This window comes from Aptenodytes forsteri, unplaced genomic scaffold (assembly GCF_000699145.1).
Source record: "Aptenodytes forsteri isolate BGI_AS27 unplaced genomic scaffold, ASM69914v1 Scaffold82, whole genome shotgun sequence".
NCBI lineage: Eukaryota > Metazoa > Chordata > Aves > Sphenisciformes > Spheniscidae > Aptenodytes > Aptenodytes forsteri.
The window spans coordinates 5402633-5425466 of NW_008795490.1; the positions used below are offsets into that span (position 1 = coordinate 5402633).

Genomic DNA, 22834 nt, shown 5'->3' on the forward strand with positions numbered 1-22834 from the left:
TGTACTCTGGCACTGTAAATTCTTAGCTGCAGTATGTGGTTATGTATGCATGACTCTCAAAATTACAGACTGAGCGGTTTATCCTACACTGAATGAAGAGGACGGCCACAGTGGTACAGCTGAGGATGCTCCTGAGTAACACTGAGCAGCTGGCCCTGATGTCAACAGAGATTTCATTACAGCAAACCTGGAAAATCGTGCGCGTGTGTTGGAAAGAGGGAGCAGAGCGCGCCAAGAGTGTGTTCCCTGCGTTTCCTTGGCAGCAGAGAAACAAGACTTGGGGAGGGGAATGGCGGGGGGGGACGCGACACAACACCACACGACACAGCCATTCAATGAGTGCGTCTGTAACCAAACCCATCCGTCTCTGCTGGCGGGTGGCTGACTGAAGTGCTATTATTAGCAGGCAGGTGATGTCATGGAGCGTGTCATGAGACCAGCCAGGGAATCCCCACGGAAGATGGATGGGCGAGGGGTCGGGAGGGGTGGATGGGGGGACAGACAGAGGTGCCCCCATGCTTGCATCCGCGCCCACCTCGGGGGGGGGCCCTGCCGCAGCCAGCGGCCCCCAGCCCAGCCTAACTAGGGCACTGGCTTCATGCTGTGTAAATTATCTTCCCAGCGTGGCGGCTGGCTGTTCACTCTGAAGTATGTGAATGTACTTAACCTTCAGTAACCTTTCCATTGTTTACTTTAGAGTATACATTTGTAGCTTCTGGCAAAAGGTAGGGATATCCTAGAGAGCATGTCAGGCCTCATATTAATGGAGTTTCAAGACCTTGCATTCTTCTTTTTCTTTTTTTTTTCCTGAAGGGAAAAAATTGCTGGCAAGAGAAAGATTTTTTTTTTTTTTTTTAACTGCATATTTCTGTTCTGGTAAATAAAGGGTCTTTCCTGAAAGCAGTACTTACTGCCGTTGCAGGCTTTGCAAGGAAAAAGCCATGCCAGTGCTATAATTCCATGCTGCCAAGAATAACACGTGCCGTTGAGTGAACTGTGGAAGAGTTTGTAGGACCTCACCTTCTCACTGACAAAGATGTTCATTTTATTTCATTTTGGATGGCTTTTCTATTGTTAAAAGCATATTCTTACAAATCTGTTATGACACTTGAAAGACAAGCGTTGCTTAGACGTGGATGTGAGATGAAGAACTCAGTAGCTATGTACACACAGGTTTTTTGCTGGACATCCCAAAGTGAGCTGCATAATCATGTAAGCAGAGATTGCCTATTCTAAAAGAACATTGTTGTTTGTCTTCCTTCTTAGTTCTGTGTTTAATACTGAAGCTTATGAAGCACTTTAAAAGATACGGTTTATATTTCAGGATGTCCACAATCAAAATTAAACATCTACCATAATAAAAATCCTGCAAGGATAGATGTAAAGAATTCAGAGAGCAGCTTAGCAAATAGAAAATTTTAAGGTGAAACATGAAAAAGGAATATGGTACTTTCTTACAGAGAAGAGGGTTGTTTTCATATTCTTTAATTAGAAGACATTGCTAATAGCAATGTGTGTAAAATATATGTGTGAGAGAACGTGACTAGTTTGCATTTAATGTGTGTGCATGCAGGCACCTGTGTTCACATACTATATCCAAAAACTGTTTGAAGTATATTGCTTTGATGCAAAGTCAAGTGCTCAAAGGTTAGGAAATGCCAAAAGTGAGATATAATCTTTGCAACCTTAATTATGTTTCCTTGCGTATATACAGTTCAATACACTCTTAATTACGCAGTCACATTGACATTTTTTCCATGAAATGTCTGTGTCATTCAGTGCACAGAATAAACAGTGCTCAGTGAATGAGGAGCTATTCAGTGTTTTGTGTTATCCTCACTTTTCAGTACACAGCCTTTACTTGTGCCACAGTTTTCAGCCAGACTCAGATGGAGAGTTATAAATTTATTCCTTGTTTTTTTCTCGTCTTCACTACAACTGTATTTGAGGGCTTTAAAAAGTATTAATCAGTCTTTGCAATACCCATCTGAGAGGGAAAGTAGTATGATTCCCATTCTACAGAAGAGGAACTGGGGTACCAAAAAATGTACATGAGTATCCACTAATTCTGGGTGCCAGTTTTCTAAGTTTTGCCACATATAGCCCTTTATATCATCTCATCTGTTGCCCTACATGTACTGCACAGCTGGAAAAGAGCGTCTCTAAACAGACTCTCTGAGAAAAGGAACACACATCTAAGAACCTCTTGCGCAAGATGTAATTTCACTCGTATGCCCAGTGTTGGGCTCTTCCCAGTATTGAACTCTTTGTCTCTTCATCCAGCCACTTAGGGTTCTTTCCCTGTACTTCAGCTCTCATTAGGTACATTTTCTGGGCTTTCTTAGTGTTTCCTGTTGTGTAGTACCATGTCCATGCAACTTCAGACTTCTCAGATTCTAATCTGATCTCAGCAGCATCTGTATCTCCTTTCCAGATTCCCAGTCCCCTTGTCAGTCTCCTATTCTCCTGTTCTGTTGATGGTCAGAAACCCTGTTACCTTGCCTTTGCTTGCCAACCTCCAGTTGTAACCATGAGAGCTTGTGTGGGGTTGCTTTCTGGCTGTAGGTTTTCGTGCTCAGCTCCACGTTCAAGACTGCCCAGATCAACCCAGGAGCTGAATTAGTGAGAGTCTTGCTCGCCCCGGCCTGAAATATGTACAAACAGGATCTTCAGAAAACCAGGCAGTGAATGTATAGCAAGCTAATAATCTCTGCATATTAACAGGTATTTTTCACAAATTTATTTGACCAAATCTGAATAAACACTGGAACAGCAAGAGTACTTTCCCTGTCACAAGCACGTCCCCAGCTTTACCACCAAGTCTCCAAGGGACCACTGGTGCTGTGTGTGAAAAAGGTGGCCAAATACGTATTTGGCTCGGAAGACTCACAGAAAAATATTTCTCTTTTGGGAACAACAGAAGAGGACCATATATTTTCAAAGGCATATTCTTAAAACAAGCTGGCCAGTTACAGCTGAAAATTTCCAAAACAAAATTAGCTTGAGGGTAATACCCATCAGGATGACTTCCTGATGATTGGCTGAAGCTTGGCAAAGGTACTGAAAATCACGTCCTACATGAGAAAGTTAAGTTGCTTAAAAAATTGTTCCTGCTCTACCAAGAGCAACCATTAAGAGTACATACTTGTCTTATTCTTTCTCAAGGAATGTGCTATTTACATTGATGCTATTACTAAAATATAGATGAACTATTCAGTGGCCTGTGAGTGTAAGACACAGAAATAATTGTCTTTGCGGTTGCTTGTAGGTCATATCCACACTTGGGCTCTTCTTGGTAGCTGATGACCACCTAATCCAGAGATTGAAACACTTGCAGTCCCTGTTCTGTTGAAGTGTCCCTGACCCAATGGAGGTCAAGAGCAAAGTGCATTAACAAAGCCGTACCAGAAACTTTGCACTTCTCAAGATAGCATTTGCCTTCCGTTTTTTCAGCTATTTATAAGCAGTCATTTAGAAGGAGGTGGGGGAAAAACAACCAACCCTATAACCACCACCCAGCAGATAGAAATTTGACTTGTAGCTTCTCCGTTGGATATCTTCTTTTTGCTGTTAAACCTTTCCTTATCTAAGAAGATTATATAAAACACATTGTTATTCATCATAAAGATTGTATATTCATGCAGCCCATAAATACTGAAAAAATATTTTACATGTTTTCTTTAGGTTTAGTGTAGATATGAATTAAGTTCTTGCTCAGGTAGGATAGGGAAGAACTTAATTGCTGCTGAATAGTCCACCATAAGAGAAATGTGCAGGGTTAGGCAATACCCTGTTTTACAGTAAGTATATGGGTACACTAAGATGTTTACATACATGGTTCTAATATAACAAGATGGTATGTGACAATGTGTGGCTTAACTCAGAAATGCTTTCAAGCTTTTTAGAAGTAATCTAGAATTGTGTTTAAAGCTCAGGGGCAGGAGAATGATCCTGGCACGCTCAGGGGTCATATATACGAAGGGGTCATTTTATGTGAACATGATAGGGTTTTTTTATTATCGTATGGATTTGTTTCATTATAGCACTAAAGCCTTCAGTCAACTGTAGCATTAGTTGTTGCAAATGTTGTTACTGTATTAATGCAATCAGAGAGCTTTTCTTAAACTTTTTTGGAACCTCATTACTATGTGAGCATAATCCAAACATGCCTCAGAAAGCTGGAGACAAGAACAATGTGGTCTACACAATGTGAATTTTACATATGCACTTGCTACTGAGACTGATTTCCAGATAGTGGAACATGTGTTACAGATATAAATGAAACACATATAAAAAAGGTGTTCTTCAGTTAAAAACAAGCTCTGCCTGTCAAGATGATGAGTGTTCTAGGATTCTGAGTCAATTATAAACTACTCTTTCTTTCACATACGGAAGAAAAACCCATACTGCTTGTTCCAATTTTCCAACTAACAGTAATTTATAAAGTTTTGTTAATTGGCTGTTGAACGTAGATAGTCAGGCACTATAAAATGCTTACATGACAGTTCATAAAAAAGAAGGACCTCTCAAGCCAAAGCCATGTCTTTCTGAGTCTATTAGATTTGTGCATTTTTTCTGTTGGTAATTTTTTTTTCCCAGTTGCATCGAAAGATTTCAGTCCTACAAGTTCTCCTTGGGTAGAATTTCTGCTGCAAGGCCAATCAGATACAAGGCTTAGACATTGTTACTAATTCTGACTTACTGCCTTCTAAATCAGAAAGCTACTAGGTCAGATCTTTGGGGTTGGGGGTGTTTCTTCTCAGTAGTCATATGAAAGTAGTAAGTTCAGTGTCTGCTTTAAAAGACTGGTCTGGATGTATTTCATCATGAGCTTATGTGATGTATTCATTTAATGCCCTTGTTACTGCTCAGTCTCATCGGAATAGAACAGTACATGCTTTTCTACGCGTGTTGTCATATCAAGAATATAGCTAATTACCATGGTTAAGGAGGACAGTAGTGCAGGTCCTCTATCGCTTTCTAAGATCTCAACACAGAAGTTTTTGCAGATGAAACAGATGCTTTGCAGAATTGACCTGGTCTTGTTACATATGCTCTACAATGACCCTAACTACATTTTGTTAAGATGCCCATTGCTATTTTCACAGTTTTATTAGGAGTGTTAGCTATAGCCTCCTGTTTAAATTCTGCTTTCGGTGATCATTTTCTTCTTATCCCAGATCGCCTTTTGCATTTCTTAAATACAATCTTTTGCCATGCTGTCCCAAAGATGGCATTGGGTTGCAGTGTGCCACTAATCATTTGCCATGTTTCACCATGGAAATGTCTGCCTTTTAGTGGTAAATGAAATTATGAATTTATATTAATGTAGCAATTTAAATTTGTGAGGAAAAGCTTCTGGCTGAAATTTGCCTTATAAACGTATGTGTTGTGATTATGTAAAGAAGCTGTGCCAAAGAACAACCTTCATTTACTCTGTTGTAAACTATAGACAATTAACTTTGTATCTCTGACCTCTGATTTAAATGATCCTTCATCTAGATGTTTTCTATTCATGTTGCTTCAGGCAGCAGATTAAATTCATGGTTCTAGGAAAGATGACAGCTATTACTACACAGCATATCCTGATCTCAGAGGATTTTGGGGAAGTTACAAAGTACTGAGATGCATGGTACAAGCAGGCTTATGGGGGAAAGAACCAGTTTCTCTCCTTGATGATTATTATTTCCACAGGAATTTGGCTGCTACCTTTTAATATTTCCTTTTTCTTTAATTTCCCAGCTAATTCTGGTTCCTTGCAAGGCCCACAGACTCCACAGTCTACTGGTAGTAATTCCATGACAGAAGTGCCAGGCGATTTGAAGCCCCCTACACCAGCATCAACACCTCATGGACAGATGACACCTATGCAGGGTGGCAGGTATGAAAAGGGCTTTGCTTCATTTTTTGTTGGGCTGCAGTTCTACAACAGTTTAAGCCAGTCTTTCCCTCTCCCAACTGCTCAGGCCCTCATCTGATTCTGTGGTGAACCTGTCAGAGCCTTAAAAGCGGCAGAAAATGATTTCTTTTTGGAGGGGAGGAAAAGGGAGGAAGGAGTAGGAGCTGCATTAGCTTTCTAAATACCAGAGGAGGATCAGACAAGCACCAGTGCAAAGAGTGTGAATATGTGAAGAGTGGGGAGGAAGGTGGAACCCAGCAGCACCACCTTAGAACCACAACCTTCCTTTCCTTGCTTACCCTGTCCTCCTCTGGTATACAGGTCCAGACATTCATGCTCAGGAAGGAGGAATGTGTGATTTTAAGGTGTTACTTAAATTCAAATTACAAAAAACGTATATAATAACAGTGGTTGAGATAGCAGAGGATCCAACTGAATGGACCAAGAGATCCCTTTCACTTCTATGTCCTGTAAGTCACACAGACCAGCTTAATCTGAAGTGGAGCCTTCTCACCATTCATTAAGGATCCTTAGCCCACTTAGTCCAGCAAAAAAAGTTCTTGTTGACTTCAGCAGGAACGTAGCTGAGCTCTGAACTATGCACAGAGTCACTCCGAACTTAACATGCTTAGGTTCTTTTTTTCTCCATCTGTAATACTGCAGAAAGGATAACGAAAACCTTTTTTAATCATCTTTAATCCAGATTGAGTTTTCTTTCACTATGTAAAAAATTTTCTTTTGCGTTAAGAATAAATCTGATAGTTATCAGGGAAACTCTATTTTCCAAGCCAAATTTTTAAGGGCTTTAGAATAAAGCTGGCTGCAACCATAAAGGTTAGTGCCTCTCCATAACAGTAAATGGTATTTGGGAGGTAAATCAAGTGTTGCTGTTTAGTCTTTCCTCTAGTAATTTGAAAGGTAATAAATATGAAACTGATAAAAAGTAATACTATTTTGACACAGCATATAATTAACCTGTGGAGCTCACTGCCTTGGGGTAGTGAGGCAAACAGCTTAGTGAAATTTCAGAAAGGTTTAGACTTTTATATGAGTACTAGGAACACGCACAGTTGAATTAGATTAAAAACCCTGATCTTTAAGGTAAGTAGCCAGATAAGCTTGGGGAAAAAAAAATGGGTAGATTTTTTTAATGATTGTCCATTGTGAAAGTTTTTTGCATCTTCCTCAGATGTATCCTGCACTGATCACTGCCACAGCATCATGGGCTAGGTGTATTATAGTCCAGTCTGTTTTCACAGTTCTTATGAATACATGATGATGTTAATGCTTCCTTTTTCTCATTTGCTAGAAACAGCGCAGTTAGTGTGCATGATCCCTTTTCTGACGTAAGTGATTCAGCATTCCCGAAGCGAAATTCCATGACGCCAAATGCACCATACCAGCAGGGAATAAACATGCCAGATATGATGGGAAGGATGCCATACGAGCCGAATAAAGATCCTTTCGGTGGAATGAGAAAAGGTATTTTCTTTGCGGGAGCTTAAGTGCTTTTCCCTACTTCTATGTAATCAAGAGGTTCTAGTCATTAAAATGAGCTTTTTTACTTTGCTGATTTTGCCATTGGTAAAACGGTATCCTTGTAGAAAAGAGAGAGGTGCAGTGCAATTGTGTTTCATTCTGGTCTGGTCATATTTTCCCCTCTTGGAGTCACACCGTTTATTTTAGACTTATCAGAATGCTAAAAATGCTTGTAGGAATACATTTCAGGAAATGGCATAAATTCATAGGGTTAGATTTTGTACAACGCCGTATGTTTCTTCCATAGCTACTCTGCAAATCAGATGCTGGACCTCAGTGTTAGAATGTGAAGCGGTGAAGCAACATGCCTGGTTGTAGTAGGGCTGAACTGGGAATTCACTGTGCGGAACTGAGCAAGTCTCCTAATGCTCTCTGTCTCAGTCTACATATTTTTCAGAATAGGAAAGCTGATTTTTTTCTCACTTGGACAGCCCCTGACAAAAGGTGATAAACACACTCAAAGTTTGTTTATTTTTAGAAAGCAAAAATTAAAATTAATGTCAAACCTGACTCTTGTCCTTTTGGGCACTTAACCTACAGATGGTTTTGTGGATATTCTAAAATGTGCTTAAAATGAATCAATCTTGCATAACTCATATATAGGAAAGTGGGAGGAAAGAACACAAGCAGGGCTCACAATGGCTGCAAAGAGAAGAGCAGATGAAGGAGGTGAAATTAAGAAAGTGGAAACTGAAAGGGAGCAAAAGGGAGGAATGGGAAGAAGAGGTCCAGAAATCAGGGGAAGAAAGATAATGTGATGAAGTGGGGAGATGCTTTAAAAGAGATAGTTAATCTGATGTGATTTTTTTTAAACCTTCCCTTTTTGCCTGGACTGTGGACACTAGCATAACACAGTTGGAGGAAGGGAGAACCCTCTCTGCGTTAGATTCACTTTAGGTTTTATATCCATGTGAGATTAAGTGGGTTTATTGCACTTTGTGGTACATTTCACATTTATCCTTTCAAAACAGAAATGTGTCTGTTCAGTATCTACTATGATGGACTAAAGGATAGAGTCTCTTCCTCTATTTGCTTGGGGATTTATATCCGATAATAGTGGTCAACGTGCCTTTTCTTTGACCCATAGTATATGCCCATCCTGCTCGAGAAGCTACATTAGGATACAGTATCCTTTCCGTAATGAAATTATGGTATACATGTGTGTATGAGGGCTTTATGGGAAAAAGAAGAGCCTGATTTTGACAGCTTTGTAATCCCAACTAGGAGATTTGCTTTCATCTGTTTTGTAACGTTTATGTTTGCATTCATATTTAGCATTGTTTGGGTGAAAAGAGCAAGAGCGAGTTCATCTTCAGCTATGAAGACCACAGGGAAGAAGCTGCCTGGTGCCTGATGAGCTCAGTTCCGTAGGATGAGATTACTTTCCTTGCTTGCAGCTCCTTAATATTATAACCGTCATCTTGGTAGTGGTGCTGCTTCATGTGTTTTCATCAGACCCTGGAGAGCTTGTCAGACACCAGCTAATTCTCCTTGGCAGTGTTAGGGATCTGAGCATTATTTTAAAATACATCATTTAATAGAAAGATCTCTTCAAACACCCAGAATAATATATTTAATTTCCCTTACTGTTGCAGTGCCTGGAAGCAATGAGCCTTTCATGACCCCTGGACAAATGCCTAACAGTGGAATACAAGATATGTATAACCAGAGTCCATCTGGAGCAATGTCCAACATGAGCATGAGCCAGCGACAGCAGTTCTCTTACGGAAGTGGCTATGACAGGAGGTGAGTCAATCTTCAGGAAAAAGCAAAGCCCATTAGTGAAAATGATCCTCTCTCTCCCCTTCTCATTTTCCCATTGCACCTTGCAGAGAACATAGCAGCCTACATTTCCTACAGCATCTTACTAAATCACTGGGAGTCAAACCACTGGTAATGACTGAGTCTAGCTGTTCACAGAAATTAATAAGGAGGAATTGTCACACCTTAGAAGTCACTCAAGCTGCAGCAGATCAGCACATGGGTGTGTTTGACAGCTGCGTTCAGCTGGCTGCTGGGCTGTGATGGCATAAAGTAGCACTTGAGTTAGTCTTCTGGCCGTGTTTTCGCCTAAACAGTTGTTGGTGGGCTTTTTATGAAAAGCAAAATGCACAGCCTAAATATGTCTGTTTTGTGGTCTGTTAGTGAATTGCCTTTGGAGAGTCTGGAGTCTGTTGTCTGAGCTGTAGGGGCACCAGTCTTGCAGTGTGTCCATCAGGACCCTCATAAGTTTGTCTTTCAGTGAAGTACACAAAATAAATTTGATCCTCTTTTGTTTATCCCGGGAAAGGCTTTGGGAGAAAAAAAAAAAAATCAGTAAAATCACTGATGTCTAAGCATTGGTATAGCAGGCAGAATGGTTTGGGAATGTTTGGGTTATATGAAGTATTCTGGTAGGTTTTGCAGCTCTGGCTGTATTCCTACTTTTACTTTCATTAGGCTGTGTACTTTAGCTTCACTTTTTGTTTCCTGATGGTAGCCAAAGTGATGCAGCGTGGGCCTTTTAAGTGTAACGGTGGAGTAGTTTTCAGTCAGTAGTTTGAAGTAGTAGATGTGTAGAGTAACGCAAGTGTAATTATGTTGTTCAGCAGGTCACATTGCTGGGGAGTCAGTGAGAGTAAGGGTTCCAGTGGAAGGTGATAAGTCAAGAGAATGTTTTCTTTAAGGGGTGTGTTTTGTTTTATTTTGTTGGCAATTTTGGAGAATAAGTGCTTTTATCAGAATGAGGTTTCCTTTGTCATTTTTTAGGTCGGATCATGGGCTGGGTCCTGAAGGCAGTATGGGACCACCTGGTCAAAGCAACATGGTGCCTTCAAACAGTGACCCAAGCATGTACTCTCCTAATCGTTACCCTGGCCAGCAAAGGTGAACACTGATTTCTCTGTTTGTAATATCTGCAATAACCAGCTAACGAGTGCTAGCAGCCTCTGTGAGAGCACATAGACAGAATATGTGGCCTCTTGGTGTGTTAATTCTGTTTTGTCTGTTCTTATTTAGGCTTTTACCATTGGTTCAGTTTCTTTGGGGGGGCGGAGGCTTGGGTGAATCGGTTGACTTTGTGTAGCCATAGAATCAGAGGTGTTAGAAAAGGAGTATACATCCTACGTTATGTATCTCCCTGCCAACGCTGAACTAGAGCATACTGTATAGGCCCAAGTTCTCCAGAGCAGCATTAAATGACACCAGTTCTGAAGCTTCCATGACTTCACCTGCCCTGTGGTTATCCTGTGGCTAACAAATTGAACATTTAGAAAGTGATCCCTTATGTATAACATACGTGTACCTTTGCTCAGTTTTATCTTATTGCATGTACCATCTTGGACAACTGTAGACAATTCCCATCAGTTACATTGTTCTTTTAACTGACACTAGGTAATTTCTCTCCATCCACGTCATAATTTTAGGGGATACTGAACAGCTATTGCTTTCACTCTGGTCAACTCGCAAAAACTGTGAGTTTTCTATGCTTTTGGAAAAATCAGGTCCCATTAGTTCTTTTAACATGTCAGGTTCCCCAGTCCTCTGTTTCTCTGACTCTCCCTGATATATTACTTCCACAATTATACTCGAATTGTAGATGTGTTCTCACTGGTAGTGTACAGAGAGGAATTACTGACATATTGGCCTGCAATACATTGTTATTTATCAATCTTAATACTTTCCAAGTACTTCATTTCAGCAACCTAAATTTCATTCAGATGTGCTAAAAATATTGCAGTTGCACTGTAGTGCTCCTCAGAGGTCTTAAAGGCCACAGGTAAGTTTCCAAGTGCAACGCAACTCAGCCTTTTCTATGTATGCTTCATTATGTAGCTTTAATTAAAAATGACATGAATATTAGCAAAATTATGAGTACTGTTTTTACTCAGTAATGATGTATTTAAATGTTACATATTGTAATGAAATTTGTACTCACTTTCTGTCACTATCGTCAGACTAAAATCACGATTTCACTTTAAATTGGCACTTAAATACTGATTATATTCTTAAATAATCCAGAAAGTAGCTTGCTTGGAGACTGACTTATTAAAACACAAGAATTTTGACTTGCAACCTTTGAGCTGTACATCAGATACTTTTCCACCTAAGATGGGTTCCCAGCAGCTGCAGCTGCCTTTCTTATCACTTTGCTGACCAGACCCTGTTCCGATTCCTGACCGCTACCTCTAAATCTCTCTGTTGCATCTTCACTGCTCCTCCTTTCTTCTATCTGCTTTATCTCCTTCCTTCCACTGCCAGCTCCAGCAGAACTGACTACATCAGGCTCAGGACCATACCACACTGTACCTTCATCTTGTTTCCAAATGGCAAATATCTTCAAGGTGCAAGATCATCAGAGTACTTTGGTTTTCCCGGTGGCTTGGAAATTCCAACAGCTCTAACTGTTGATTTGAATGCTTCATTTTAGGCATGAACCATACGGGCAGCAGTATCCAGGACAAGGACCTCCCTCAGGACAGCCACCATATGGAGGACATCAACCTGGAATGTATCCACAGCAGCAGGTAGGAGAGGGGAAAACAGCTATATTCATAACATTTGTTTAATAAATGTCACCCCAAAATTCTGTATACATTCAAAAATTTGTTTATACAATATATGTCTTTTGGCACAGAGGAGCACTGTAGTTCTGGTCAGAATCACAGCCCATATGGATCAGCAGTATATGTGCAGCTATAGGAAAATGCGTTCATTACACTGGAAGAGTGTAAATTTTAACAGATGTTCTGTGGCTTTGGATGTGTATCAAGTGATTGTCCCAAGTTAATAACCAGCAGACTGGGAAAGTATAATTCGTAGGCTAGTAAAGTGATGCTGCCTTAATTCCAGAAACAAATAGGAAAGCTGCTTGGCTGGCAAGTTAAAGGGCCTTAACTTAATGTCATGCAGCCAAGTGAACCCAACAGAAAACTGGAACAAAGTAAAACGTGCAGCACTCTCAATTATCTAGAATGTTGTGGTGCGTCATATGAGATACCTATCTTTAATACAGATAATATGGCATATTCCCCACGTTATCTCTAGTAACAATACGGTACAAATACATGAGAGAGAACATTATTAGTGTTAAAAATAGTTTAAACATTTGTACATTCCCGTCTCCCTAACTGTGTAATAACTTTGAAAATACAAATTATACTAATGAGACTTTTTTGTTAGGTGTATCATTAATACCTTGTGGGCAAAATCCCATCTTATAAGTCAATAGCAAAACTCCACTGACTTCAGCAGGATCAGAGTTTCATCCTGCATGTTATTAATTCATTTCTAGTCATACAATAATTAAAGTTGAAGTTGGCTTCTAAAATAGAAAGCATTTCTTTATAATATAAAAATTAAAATGTAAGCTAGTTTTCAGCCAATTTCAGATAGTCTCCTTCAGTTTGGGATAGAGTTTTACTAGGAAATTCGGAGGTGGGGGGGGAGCCTAAAAGAGATCTTAAATTGCACTGTACTGAAAATGTATATAAATTTCAACTTCAGAATTTCTTGCTTATCTCTTTGGTTCATAACATCTCTAAAATAGCATAATCAAAAAACTGTTTTGTTGTTGTTCATGATAGCATATGCCAGCAGTCTAGGTGATTTAGTGGGGAAATTGCAAAGATATATAACAGAACAGTTTGTGATATTCCATGCTAACGTATGCAGGGAATATATTAACTACATGTTCATTTAAGCAAGGAGACAGCTAGAATTTGTAAAAATATATTTGGCCCTGTCCTTAGTGCTGTTTATACTGCTTTGTACAATGACTCTTGAATGCAGAATGCATTAATGCAAAAAAGCAGTGAAAAATGAAGGGCAAGGATCCTGGCCAGCCTCAGCCTCTCCCTCCCACTCCCAGAGGATTCCACTTCTTCATTTAGCTAGAGATTAGACTGCCACTAGCTTATTTTCAGTTTCCTAAATCTCACTCTGTAGTGGTACAGGAAGAATGTGAAGAATGGCCCTTTCGAAGCTTTATCTACAACTTGAAGGCTAGGGAATGACCTGGGAAGGAGGTGCTTGGAGCATGAACTCCTGGGGCTAATGAAGCACTTTGAGCCAGGTTTTTCAATTCCTGTACGAATGCTCATACCCCGAGAGCTATTATGCAGCAGGTGACCTGTGTTGGTGTCTTTTTGTCTTCTGTGAGGTCTCAGAATTCCCCATCCCCAGTGGAGAGAGACACACATTGTGCAGCCTCAGTCTCCTGCCGAACCTTTACACCGGAGGGGGAGTTCAGGTGCATCACTGTGCACAGCATTGGGTACCATTAGGCATGTTGCCACTACATACACAAGAGCACTGAACTGCTTTTAAAAAGGCACACGCTTCGTTCCCAAGTGTCTACTTTTAAGCGGTCTGAGTTACTGTGGCAAAAACAAACACCACCTTTTTAGGTGTGGCAACTGCCAAGTCAGTTCTTAATGTATAAATTGGCCCCAAGGGTGGAATTATTTACTACAGCAAGTAGTTTACGTAAGGCTGAAAATAGGTATTTCTCAGATAGCCAGACAGCTCTGTAGCAAGTTTAAAAAAAAATATTCTCATGCAATACAGTAGTTGTGGTTTTATGTGCACCAAAGTTGGAAGATGAGTTTATGACTCCCAGAGCTGTTTTAACTGACCCATATTGAATACATATAGAATTTTATCTGATTTTAACTCTAGTACATTAGTATACATTGTGCAATGTGACTGAGCTACAGTTTCCGGGGGAGCCGTAACTTTGAATTTGCCATAGATCATATATTCAAAAATCACCCATTTAATTCACATTTTTTGCTTCAGAGCACTCAGTGTGGTTTGAACTGTGGAACAAACTCCCACCGGAACTAAGGACCGCTGCAAACCTTACCACCTTCCCCTCAAACTGCAACATTTCTTTTTTTGTTCTGCCGTCTTAAACATAAATACATACAAGCTTGTATGATTTCAAAACAACTCAGCTCCCCCCAGTGTAAAACAGCTTACCTCACACAACATTCCCCACTTGAGAGGGTGAGAAACAAAGAGGGAATAAACCATAGGTGGCAGCTGTTAAGCATTATGAATTAAGCATTGCTTAATTCATTACCGATCAGCAGGGTAAGAACCTGCATAAACTAGAACAGAACGTTTGGATGTGACCATTTGCTGTAATAATCTCACAGTAAATTAAATGTGATTAGGATGATTTGGGAAGAGGGATGGTTGCCCAAACAGGACCATGTTCCTGGGAATTACACAGAGTAGCAAATGCAGCGGAATGTTTTTTCCTACTAATAAATTTACTGTGTGTAGCCTATGCCCTATCGTAAGATCCAGTGTTTGAGACATGCATGCTTGCAGGATATCTTGTTATTTTAAGAGTTTATTCAGTGCTTGTCTCTTGAAAAGATTCACTGAGTGGTTCTGAATTTTCTTAAGATTTTTCTTCTTAGTAGACTAAGCATAAAAAAGAAGTGAAAATATTTTAGTTGGTGAGGACCATTGCCCTTTCATGCATATCTGAAATGACCAGTGGAATTTAATCTGACAGATAGGAAGGGAAAGGGAAAGGGAGAAAATGAGAGCAAGCGTAAGAAAATTTAGCCCAAGGATAAGTTTCCTTTTAGTATTAAGTTATAAGCACAGCAAAACAGAGGCTTAAGAAGAAAGCACTGGATCAAGCGTAACCTGCATGCCTGACTCTGGAATCAGCACAGTCACTCTAGAACTAAGTGCCTTCAGCTTTTTAAATGAGCTTTCAACCAATATATTTGTATTGTGTATGGAGTAAAAGTGACGCGTCTTCTTTCCAAAATTTTTTTTCAGAACTATAAGAGACACATGGATGGCATGTATGGCCCTCCAGCCAAACGCCATGAAGGGGATATGTATAACATGCAGTATGGCAACCAGCAACAGGAAATGTATAACCAGTACAGCAACGCTTACACGGGGCCTGACAGGAGGCCCATGCAGGGACAGTATCCATATCCGTATAACAGGGAGAGGATGCAGGGCCCAGGACAAATGCAGCAGCATGGAATACCTCCCCAGATGATTGGTGGCCCCATGCAGTCGTCATCCTCCAGCGAAGGTCCTCAGCAGAACATGTGGCCAACACGAAATGATATGCCTTACCCTTACCAGAATAGGCAAGGTCCAGGAGGCCCTGCACAGGCCCCACCGTATCCAGGGATGAATCGCACTGATGATATGATGGTACCTGACCAGAGGATAAACCACGAGAGTCAGTGGCCTTCTCATGTCAACCAACGTCAGCCTTCTTATATGTCATCCTCAGCCTCCATGCAGCCTATCACTAGACCTCCTCAGTCATCCTACCAGACGCCACCCTCTATGCCAAACCACATCTCTAGAGCTCCAAGTCCAGCATCCTTCCAGCGCTCTTTGGAAAACCGTATGTCTCCAAGCAAGTCTCCTTTCCTACCCTCCATGAAGATGCAAAAGGTTATACCCACAGTTCCAGTGTCACAGGTCACAGGACCTCCACCCCAACCACCACCGATTAGGCGAGAAATTACCTTCCCCCCAGGCTCTGTAGAAGCATCCCAACCAGTCTTAAAACCAAGACGAAAGATTACCTCAAAAGATATTGGTAAGCATCAAAACAAAAGGCAAATACCGAACTAGGTTGGGAGAAAGGGACTTTGATTTTGATTTTCTTTTACATTTTAAGACTATTTTGACAAATAGTTAACTTTGGTAACTATGATGTGATTGTGTTCAATAAAAATATAATAACATAGGCGTCAGTGAGGATGATAGGTAAAACTCATCCCAGACGATCTGACATGAAATGAAGGCAGTATTTTATATGGAGACCTGAGGTCTCCAGAAATGCATTAAAAATGAAGCTTGCCTCAGATTTCCAAATGATAGGTGTTGAAAGGTCCTTCAGAATGTCTGTTAAATCACCAGTACAACATTTAGCTGAGCAAAGCTTTCTGTGTTCTTGTTCCATGGAAGCTCATGCTGTTCTGCTGTGTAGTTATAGTCTCTGCCTCCCTTGAATGGCCCGTTTATTCATTCCATATTATTTGTCATGTTTGTTTCTCCCCCTATTCTTTCCCAAGTATCTTCTTATCTTGAATTCCTGTTACATTTCATACATTCAAGTTCTCATACTTCAAGTTCCCACACTCCTGAGAGTATTCTGCCTTAATTTACCGATTATTTGGTTTAGTCAACTTCTCTACGTTTGTACAATTATTTAGACTTCAGCAAAGTCAGAAGAATGGCCCTGTTAAGATGTCCTCCAGTATTAAGGCTGAGCAGCAGTTACAGAAAAACTGAACAAGACTAAGTGGTGAAAACAGGGTCTTAACCAGTGTTTCAGTAACTATTTCATTTAAATTCTGCATCCTCAGAATGTCACAGTTTAATCTTTCAGAACTCATTAACGGTCTCCGAGGATGCACTAATACTGTTTTACTTCTCCTCCTTTCTTTCTGCAGTAACTCCTGAGGCCTGGAGAGTGATGATGTCTCTTAAATCTGGTCTTTTGGCTGAAAGTACTTGGGCGCTAGACACTATTAATATTCTTCTGTATGATGACAGCACTGTCGCTACTTTCAACCTCTCTCAGGTAGGTGGAAAAGCAGTATACTTCTCAGCTTTTCAAGGAAAGAAAACTGAAGTACCTACAAAAATGCTGAAGTCCTTTATGTTAATTATAGTAAATTTTAAATTTGAATATTGCAAAACTTCCCTTTTTTACACTTGGTAACAGTGAGCAACAAGAGATAGCTTTAGGTCGAGTAGGGAAAATAATAAACCTGAAAGAAGGGTATCTCTTGTAGACAGGAGCATGGAGGAATATAAGAATTGTAGCACTGACAGAAGACTAATGTGTAAATTCACACTCATGATAGCACAAGGACAATCCCAGAAAACAGCAATATGTTACTAATCTTGCTTAACTTGTGTTTCCATAAAAGGCTTTGCAAAACTATATTAAATTGATCTAAGGCTGTCTTTTGGTGACTACTTGTCTTATTCAGTAGTTCCATACTAGGCTGTGGGTTTTTTTACATTGTTTATTTTCTGTTTGGTTTCTTCTTCCAGTAAATTAAGTTTGCACAGAAATATCAGATCGACAATTTAAAGGCTAAAATCCACTGTCTGTCCACAGGATGCAAGTAACACAGGACTTAACAGTGTGTGCTTTTGCCTCACTACCTCCAGCATCTTTCAGCCCTGCTCTAACCATTGGCCTGTTAGGTAGTAGTAATAGATAGCATGCTGATAATGCATATCATCTCAAATTTGCACAAATTAAATATTCAGTTTCTCTGCTCCATTCATTCCTTGGTTACTAATAGTGTAACTCGTCATTTTTTAAATATAATGACCTTTTTTTTAAATACTGACACAAATGGTACATTTCATCCCACCTAACTTTAGAACTAGGGATATCTATAGCATGATTCATCTCATCCTGAAGTAGAGATCTAAAATAGGGCAGATGAATCATACCCTAGAAATGGCCTGTAAAAGACCATTGATTATAGAAGGAATGTAGACAATTAGGTTAGGTGTGTAACTGTTGCAGGTGTTTGAAGTTCAGTGAGGTGAATCTCCTCTGAATTCTATTAGAAATTGCATTAATACACCCTGTGCAAGTTGCACAGAATACCAGGCATATTTTAAATATATATTTTTTTGTTATTTTTGTCTTGGACTCTATTTCCAATGGCAGTCAGGACTCCATATGATGACTGATAATTCCTGCAGCTCATAAGCATCGGTTTGTTCTTAATTCTTCAAGGGTTTGGCAATCATAAGAGAATACAGAATGGACAAAAAGGATACGTTTTGCTGAAAAACTATTAGCCCACAATTAAAAAAAAAACATTAAAAGACAGACAATCAGGCTGAATACATCATAACGGCAAAGAATTTTTAATAATAAAGCCACTGAGGGTAAATTAATACCAAGTCCAACTACTGCCTTTCCCTAAGAAAGTGATTACAAGTTAATTAAGAGGATTAAACCTAAATGAAAACTGTTTCTGAAGGGTGACTTACAGCACCAGGCTCCAGTAACAATTTTTAAATATTGCCAGGCAAAAATGGAACTATCCCAATAGGATGTCAGTACCTAGACCCTGAACTGCAGATTCCTACAGGACAGTTGGTTTTAGAGACTGAGAGACAAAGGAGGAGAGGAAGAATTGTGAACTTTAGGCATCTAATAAAAGTACAAATCAGAAAAACTAAGTGAGTTAGAAACTTCAGGGCGCTGTACAGAAAATGAAGAATACTAGGCACTTCCAAGGGGACAGAACAGCTAGGCTAGATGTCTACTGTAGTTTAAATGAGACATATGAATAAAGTTCTGTACTTCTCATAGCTGTTACAGTTTTAGCAAATGGAGCCGTGATAGTTTGACATTATATACTGTTTGGACAGACGCTAGAAGAATTTCCTTTGATTAACTTCTGCCATGGAGGACCTAGCCACAGGTCCACAGCAGGAGGAGGGAAATACCCACAGATGCATGCATTAGTGTTACTGATAAAATCCCGTGCAGATGAAAATATTTATCTGATTTTTATGTTCTTTCTTCTCCCCTCAGTTGTCTGGATTTCTTGAGCTTTTAGTAGAATATTTTAGAAAATGCCTGATTGACATTTTTGGAATCCTTATGGAATATGAAGTGGGAGATCCAGGCCACAAAGCACTTGATCACAAAGCAGCCAAGAAAGATGATAGCCAATCCTTGGCAGAGGATACTGGAAAAGAGGAGAACGACGAATGTATTGACTATTTTGATGAAGATGAGGAGGAGGGGGAGGATGAAAAGGTAGAAGGAGAAGAAAAGAGCATTGTTTTTTCCACTCCTGGTGCCATTGCTGATCCAAGTGAGAGGCCAAAACAAGCCAGTAAATTTGACAAGCTGCCAATAAAGATTGTAAAGAAAAATAATCTATTTGTTGTTGACCGATCTGACAAACTCGGACGCGTTCAGGAATTTGATAGTGGACTTCTCCACTGGCAGCTTGGTGGTGGTGACACAACTGAGCATATCCAGACTCACTTTGAAAGCAAGATGGAGATTCCTCCGCGCAGGAAAGCCCCTCCTCCCTTGAACTCTCCAAGCAAAAAGAAGGACCTCGAGGGGAAAGGTGAATCTGAGGAACAACAAGAAAAAAGTATAACAGCAACCATTGATGATGTCCTCTCAGCTCGGCCGGGAGCACTGCCTGAAGACTCAAACTCTGGTTCCCAAACAGAGAGCAGTAAATTTCCTTTTGGGATCCATCAAGCCAAAAGCCACCGGAATATTAAACTGCTAGAGGATGAGCCAAGGAGCCGGGATGAGACTCCTCTATGCACCATAACTCACTGGCAAGACTCCTTGGCCAAACGCTGCATCTGTGTGTCAAATATCGTCCGTAGCTTGTCTTTTGTGCCTGGCAATGACACCGAAATGTCCAAACATCCAGGCTTGGTGCTGATCCTGGGAAAGTTGATCCTTCTTCACCATGAGCATCCAGAAAGAAAGCGAGCGCCGCAGACTTACGAGAAAGAGGAAGAGGAGGACAAAGGGGTGGCCTGCAGCAAGGATGAGTGGTGGTGGGACTGCCTCGAGGTCTTGAGGGATAATACATTGGTCACGTTAGCCAACATTTCTGGGCAGCTAGACTTGTCTGCTTACACAGAAAGCATCTGTTTGCCAATTTTGGATGGCTTGCTGCACTGGATGGTGTGCCCGTCTGCGGAGGCACAGGATCCTTTTCCAACCGTGGGGCCCAACTCAGTTCTTTCGCCTCAGAGACTTGTGCTGGAGACCCTGTGTAAGCTCAGTATCCAGGACAATAATGTGGACCTTATCTTGGCCACCCCCCCATTCAGTCGTCAGGAGAAACTCTACGCTACTTTAGTTAGGTACGTTGGGGACCGCAAAAACCCGGTCTGCCGAGAAATGTCCATGGCGCTCTTATCGAACCTTGCCCAGGGGGACACATTAGCAGCAAGGGCAATAGCTGTGCAGAAGGGAAGCATCGGAAACTTGATAAGCTTCCTGGAGGATGGGGTCACTATGGCCCAGTACCAGCAGAGCCAGCATAACCTCATGCACATGCAGCCTCCACCTCTGGAGCCACCTAGCGTAGACATGATGTGCAGGGCAGCCAAGGCCTTGCTGGCCATGGCTAGAGTGGACGAGAACCGCTCAGAGTTCCTTTTGCACGAGGGTCGTTTGCTGGATATCTCAATATCTGCTGTCCTGAACTCTCTGGTTGCATCTGTCATCTGTGATGTACTTTTTCAGATTGGGCAGTTATGACATAAGTGAGAAGCCAAGCATGTGTGAGTGGAGATTAGAGGGTCACATATAACTGGCTGTTTTCTGTTCTTGTTTATCCAACGTAGGAAGAAGGAAAAAAAAAGAATCTTTGCTCCTCTGCCCCATTCACTATTTACCAATTGGAAATTAAAGAAATTATTAATTTGAACAGTTATGAAATTAATATTTGCTGTCTATGTGTATAAGTACATCTTTTTATTTTATTTTTTTTAACCAAAGTTGCTGTCTAGTACATTCAAAGGTCACACTTTTTTTTTTTCCATAGATTATCCTTTTCAATGTTCTTTTCCATGTTTGTATTGCATATTTTTTGGGAAGCGAACTAGTGACTTTTTAAAAAAAAATGTTATGGCAAACCATTGTATGATGGAAAAAAAATCTCACCACTTTGAAACAAAAAGGTGAAAAATAACCAACATACCAAGTTCCTGTGTGTTTTATTTTTTCAAATAAGGAAAAAATTAAAAAAAACTTGTATACCATCACCCAAAGCTCTGTGCAATAGAAGATTCTAGTGATGTAGGTGTAGGGGATCAAGGAGGGTGTCAGTCAGTAGTCAAAACACAAAACGATACTGGTTTCTCCTCAGGAGAAATGGTTACATTAGGCTAGGAGCAAAACAAAACAAAAAAGTCAAGTTAAAAGATTTTTAAACAAAACCTGATGATAAACATCAATTGCTTCCTCACCAGAACTGTCTTGTCTACATCTGTTTTCTTTTGACCTTCCACAATGACAGTTCTTCACAATTCCTTTAATCATTTTTTAAAATATTTTTTTATTGCCTAAGGGCCGTGATGTATATAGAAGTTGTACATTAAACATACCCTCATTTTTTTTTTTTAGTACAAAGTTTTTTGTTTCTTTTTCATGATGTGGTATCTACAAAGTGATAGTAGAATTATTTTTTTCTTTCATTTGGGCCATATCTCCAAAAAATAATAAAAAAAAAGAGAAAAAAGAAAAAACCCAACACAGAAAACCAACAACTGAGGGTAATGTACAAGTTTCTGTATGTATAAAGTCATGCTCTATTTCGGGAGAGCAGCCGATCACAATTTGCTTTATAAATCAAGGTGTGGAAATGGTTACGTATGGATTGATTTAAGAAAATGGTTACCAGTCTACAGACAAAAAAATATATAAAGGAAAAAAAAAAAAAGGAAGAAACACAACTTCAAAGATTTTTCAGTGACAAGAATCTGCATTTGTATTTCAAGATAATGTAGTTAAAAAAGAAAAAACTTGATGTAAATTCCTCCTTTTCCTCTGGCTTAATGAATTTCATTTATTCAGTATAAAATCTTTATATGTTCCACATGTTAAGAATAAATGTACATTAAATCTTGTTAAGCACTGTGATGGGTGTTCTTGAATAATGTTCTAGTTGCAGTGTGGAATATCAGAAAGCAAACTAATTACAAGAAAGAGCAATAATGATTATTCTCTTTCCCCTACTTTATTATTATGACCTTCAAAAATATTACGCTATTGTATTGCGGCAACTTGCTCTCCTTTTAGAAAAGCCTTCTTGCATTAGAGAGAAGTGTTTTTAATTATTATTTATAAAACCATGGAGCCTCAAAGGGGAAGACATAGCTGGCAAATGATAGTTCTGACTATGCAGGTATCCAGTCTCCGTGCCGTGTTTGGGGGACTGAAGATTGAAGATGGAAAGAGTGACAAAAGATTTTGTTAAAGCAATAACCAACTTGCAACTTGCTCTTTTAGAAAAGCCTTCTTGCATTAGAGAGGAGTGTTTTTAATTATTATTTATAAAACCATGGAGCCTCAAAGGGGAAGACATAGCTGGCAAATGATAGTTCTGACTATGCAGGTATCCAGTCTCCGTGCCGTGTTTGGGGGACTGAAGATGGATGTTAGAAAGAGTGACAAAAGATTTTGTTAAAGCAATAACCAACTTGAAGAAATTGATCTGTATTCACTACCTGTAATTCTCTCTGTTGGTTAAAGGTGCAAATACCCCAGTGATGTGGGTATTTAGAATAAACACCCACCCACTTCTCGATACTGTATGTGTCATTGCATACTTACATGGCCTCTCATCCTGGGAGTCCCCCATTAAAGCGGATCAGGCTTTAATAGAG

General features: G+C 40.0%; 1 protein-coding gene across 2 annotated transcripts in view; it reads left to right on the top strand.

The window, feature by feature from the left end:
* Nucleotides 1-22076, top strand: part of ARID1B (AT-rich interaction domain 1B) — a 313144-nt gene extending 291068 nt beyond the window's left edge. Inside the window, exons 14-21 of one of the 2 annotated variants that reach the window (XM_009281433.1) lie at nucleotides 5743-5881; nucleotides 7209-7381; nucleotides 9034-9184; nucleotides 10187-10303; nucleotides 11847-11943; nucleotides 15221-16010; nucleotides 16870-17000; nucleotides 18993-22076. In XM_009281433.1, coding sequence (XP_009279708.1) covers nucleotides 5743-5881; nucleotides 7209-7381; nucleotides 9034-9184; nucleotides 10187-10303; nucleotides 11847-11943; nucleotides 15221-16010; nucleotides 16870-17000; nucleotides 18993-20705 — 3311 coding nt within the window. In that variant the 3' untranslated portion in view covers nucleotides 20706-22076. The remainder of the gene's footprint in view (nucleotides 1-5742; nucleotides 5882-7208; nucleotides 7382-9033; nucleotides 9185-10186; nucleotides 10304-11846; nucleotides 11944-15220; nucleotides 16011-16869; nucleotides 17001-18992) is intronic. The other variant, XM_009281435.1, reaches the window with a different exon arrangement.
* The last annotated feature ends 758 nt before the right edge of the window (nucleotides 22077-22834 follow it).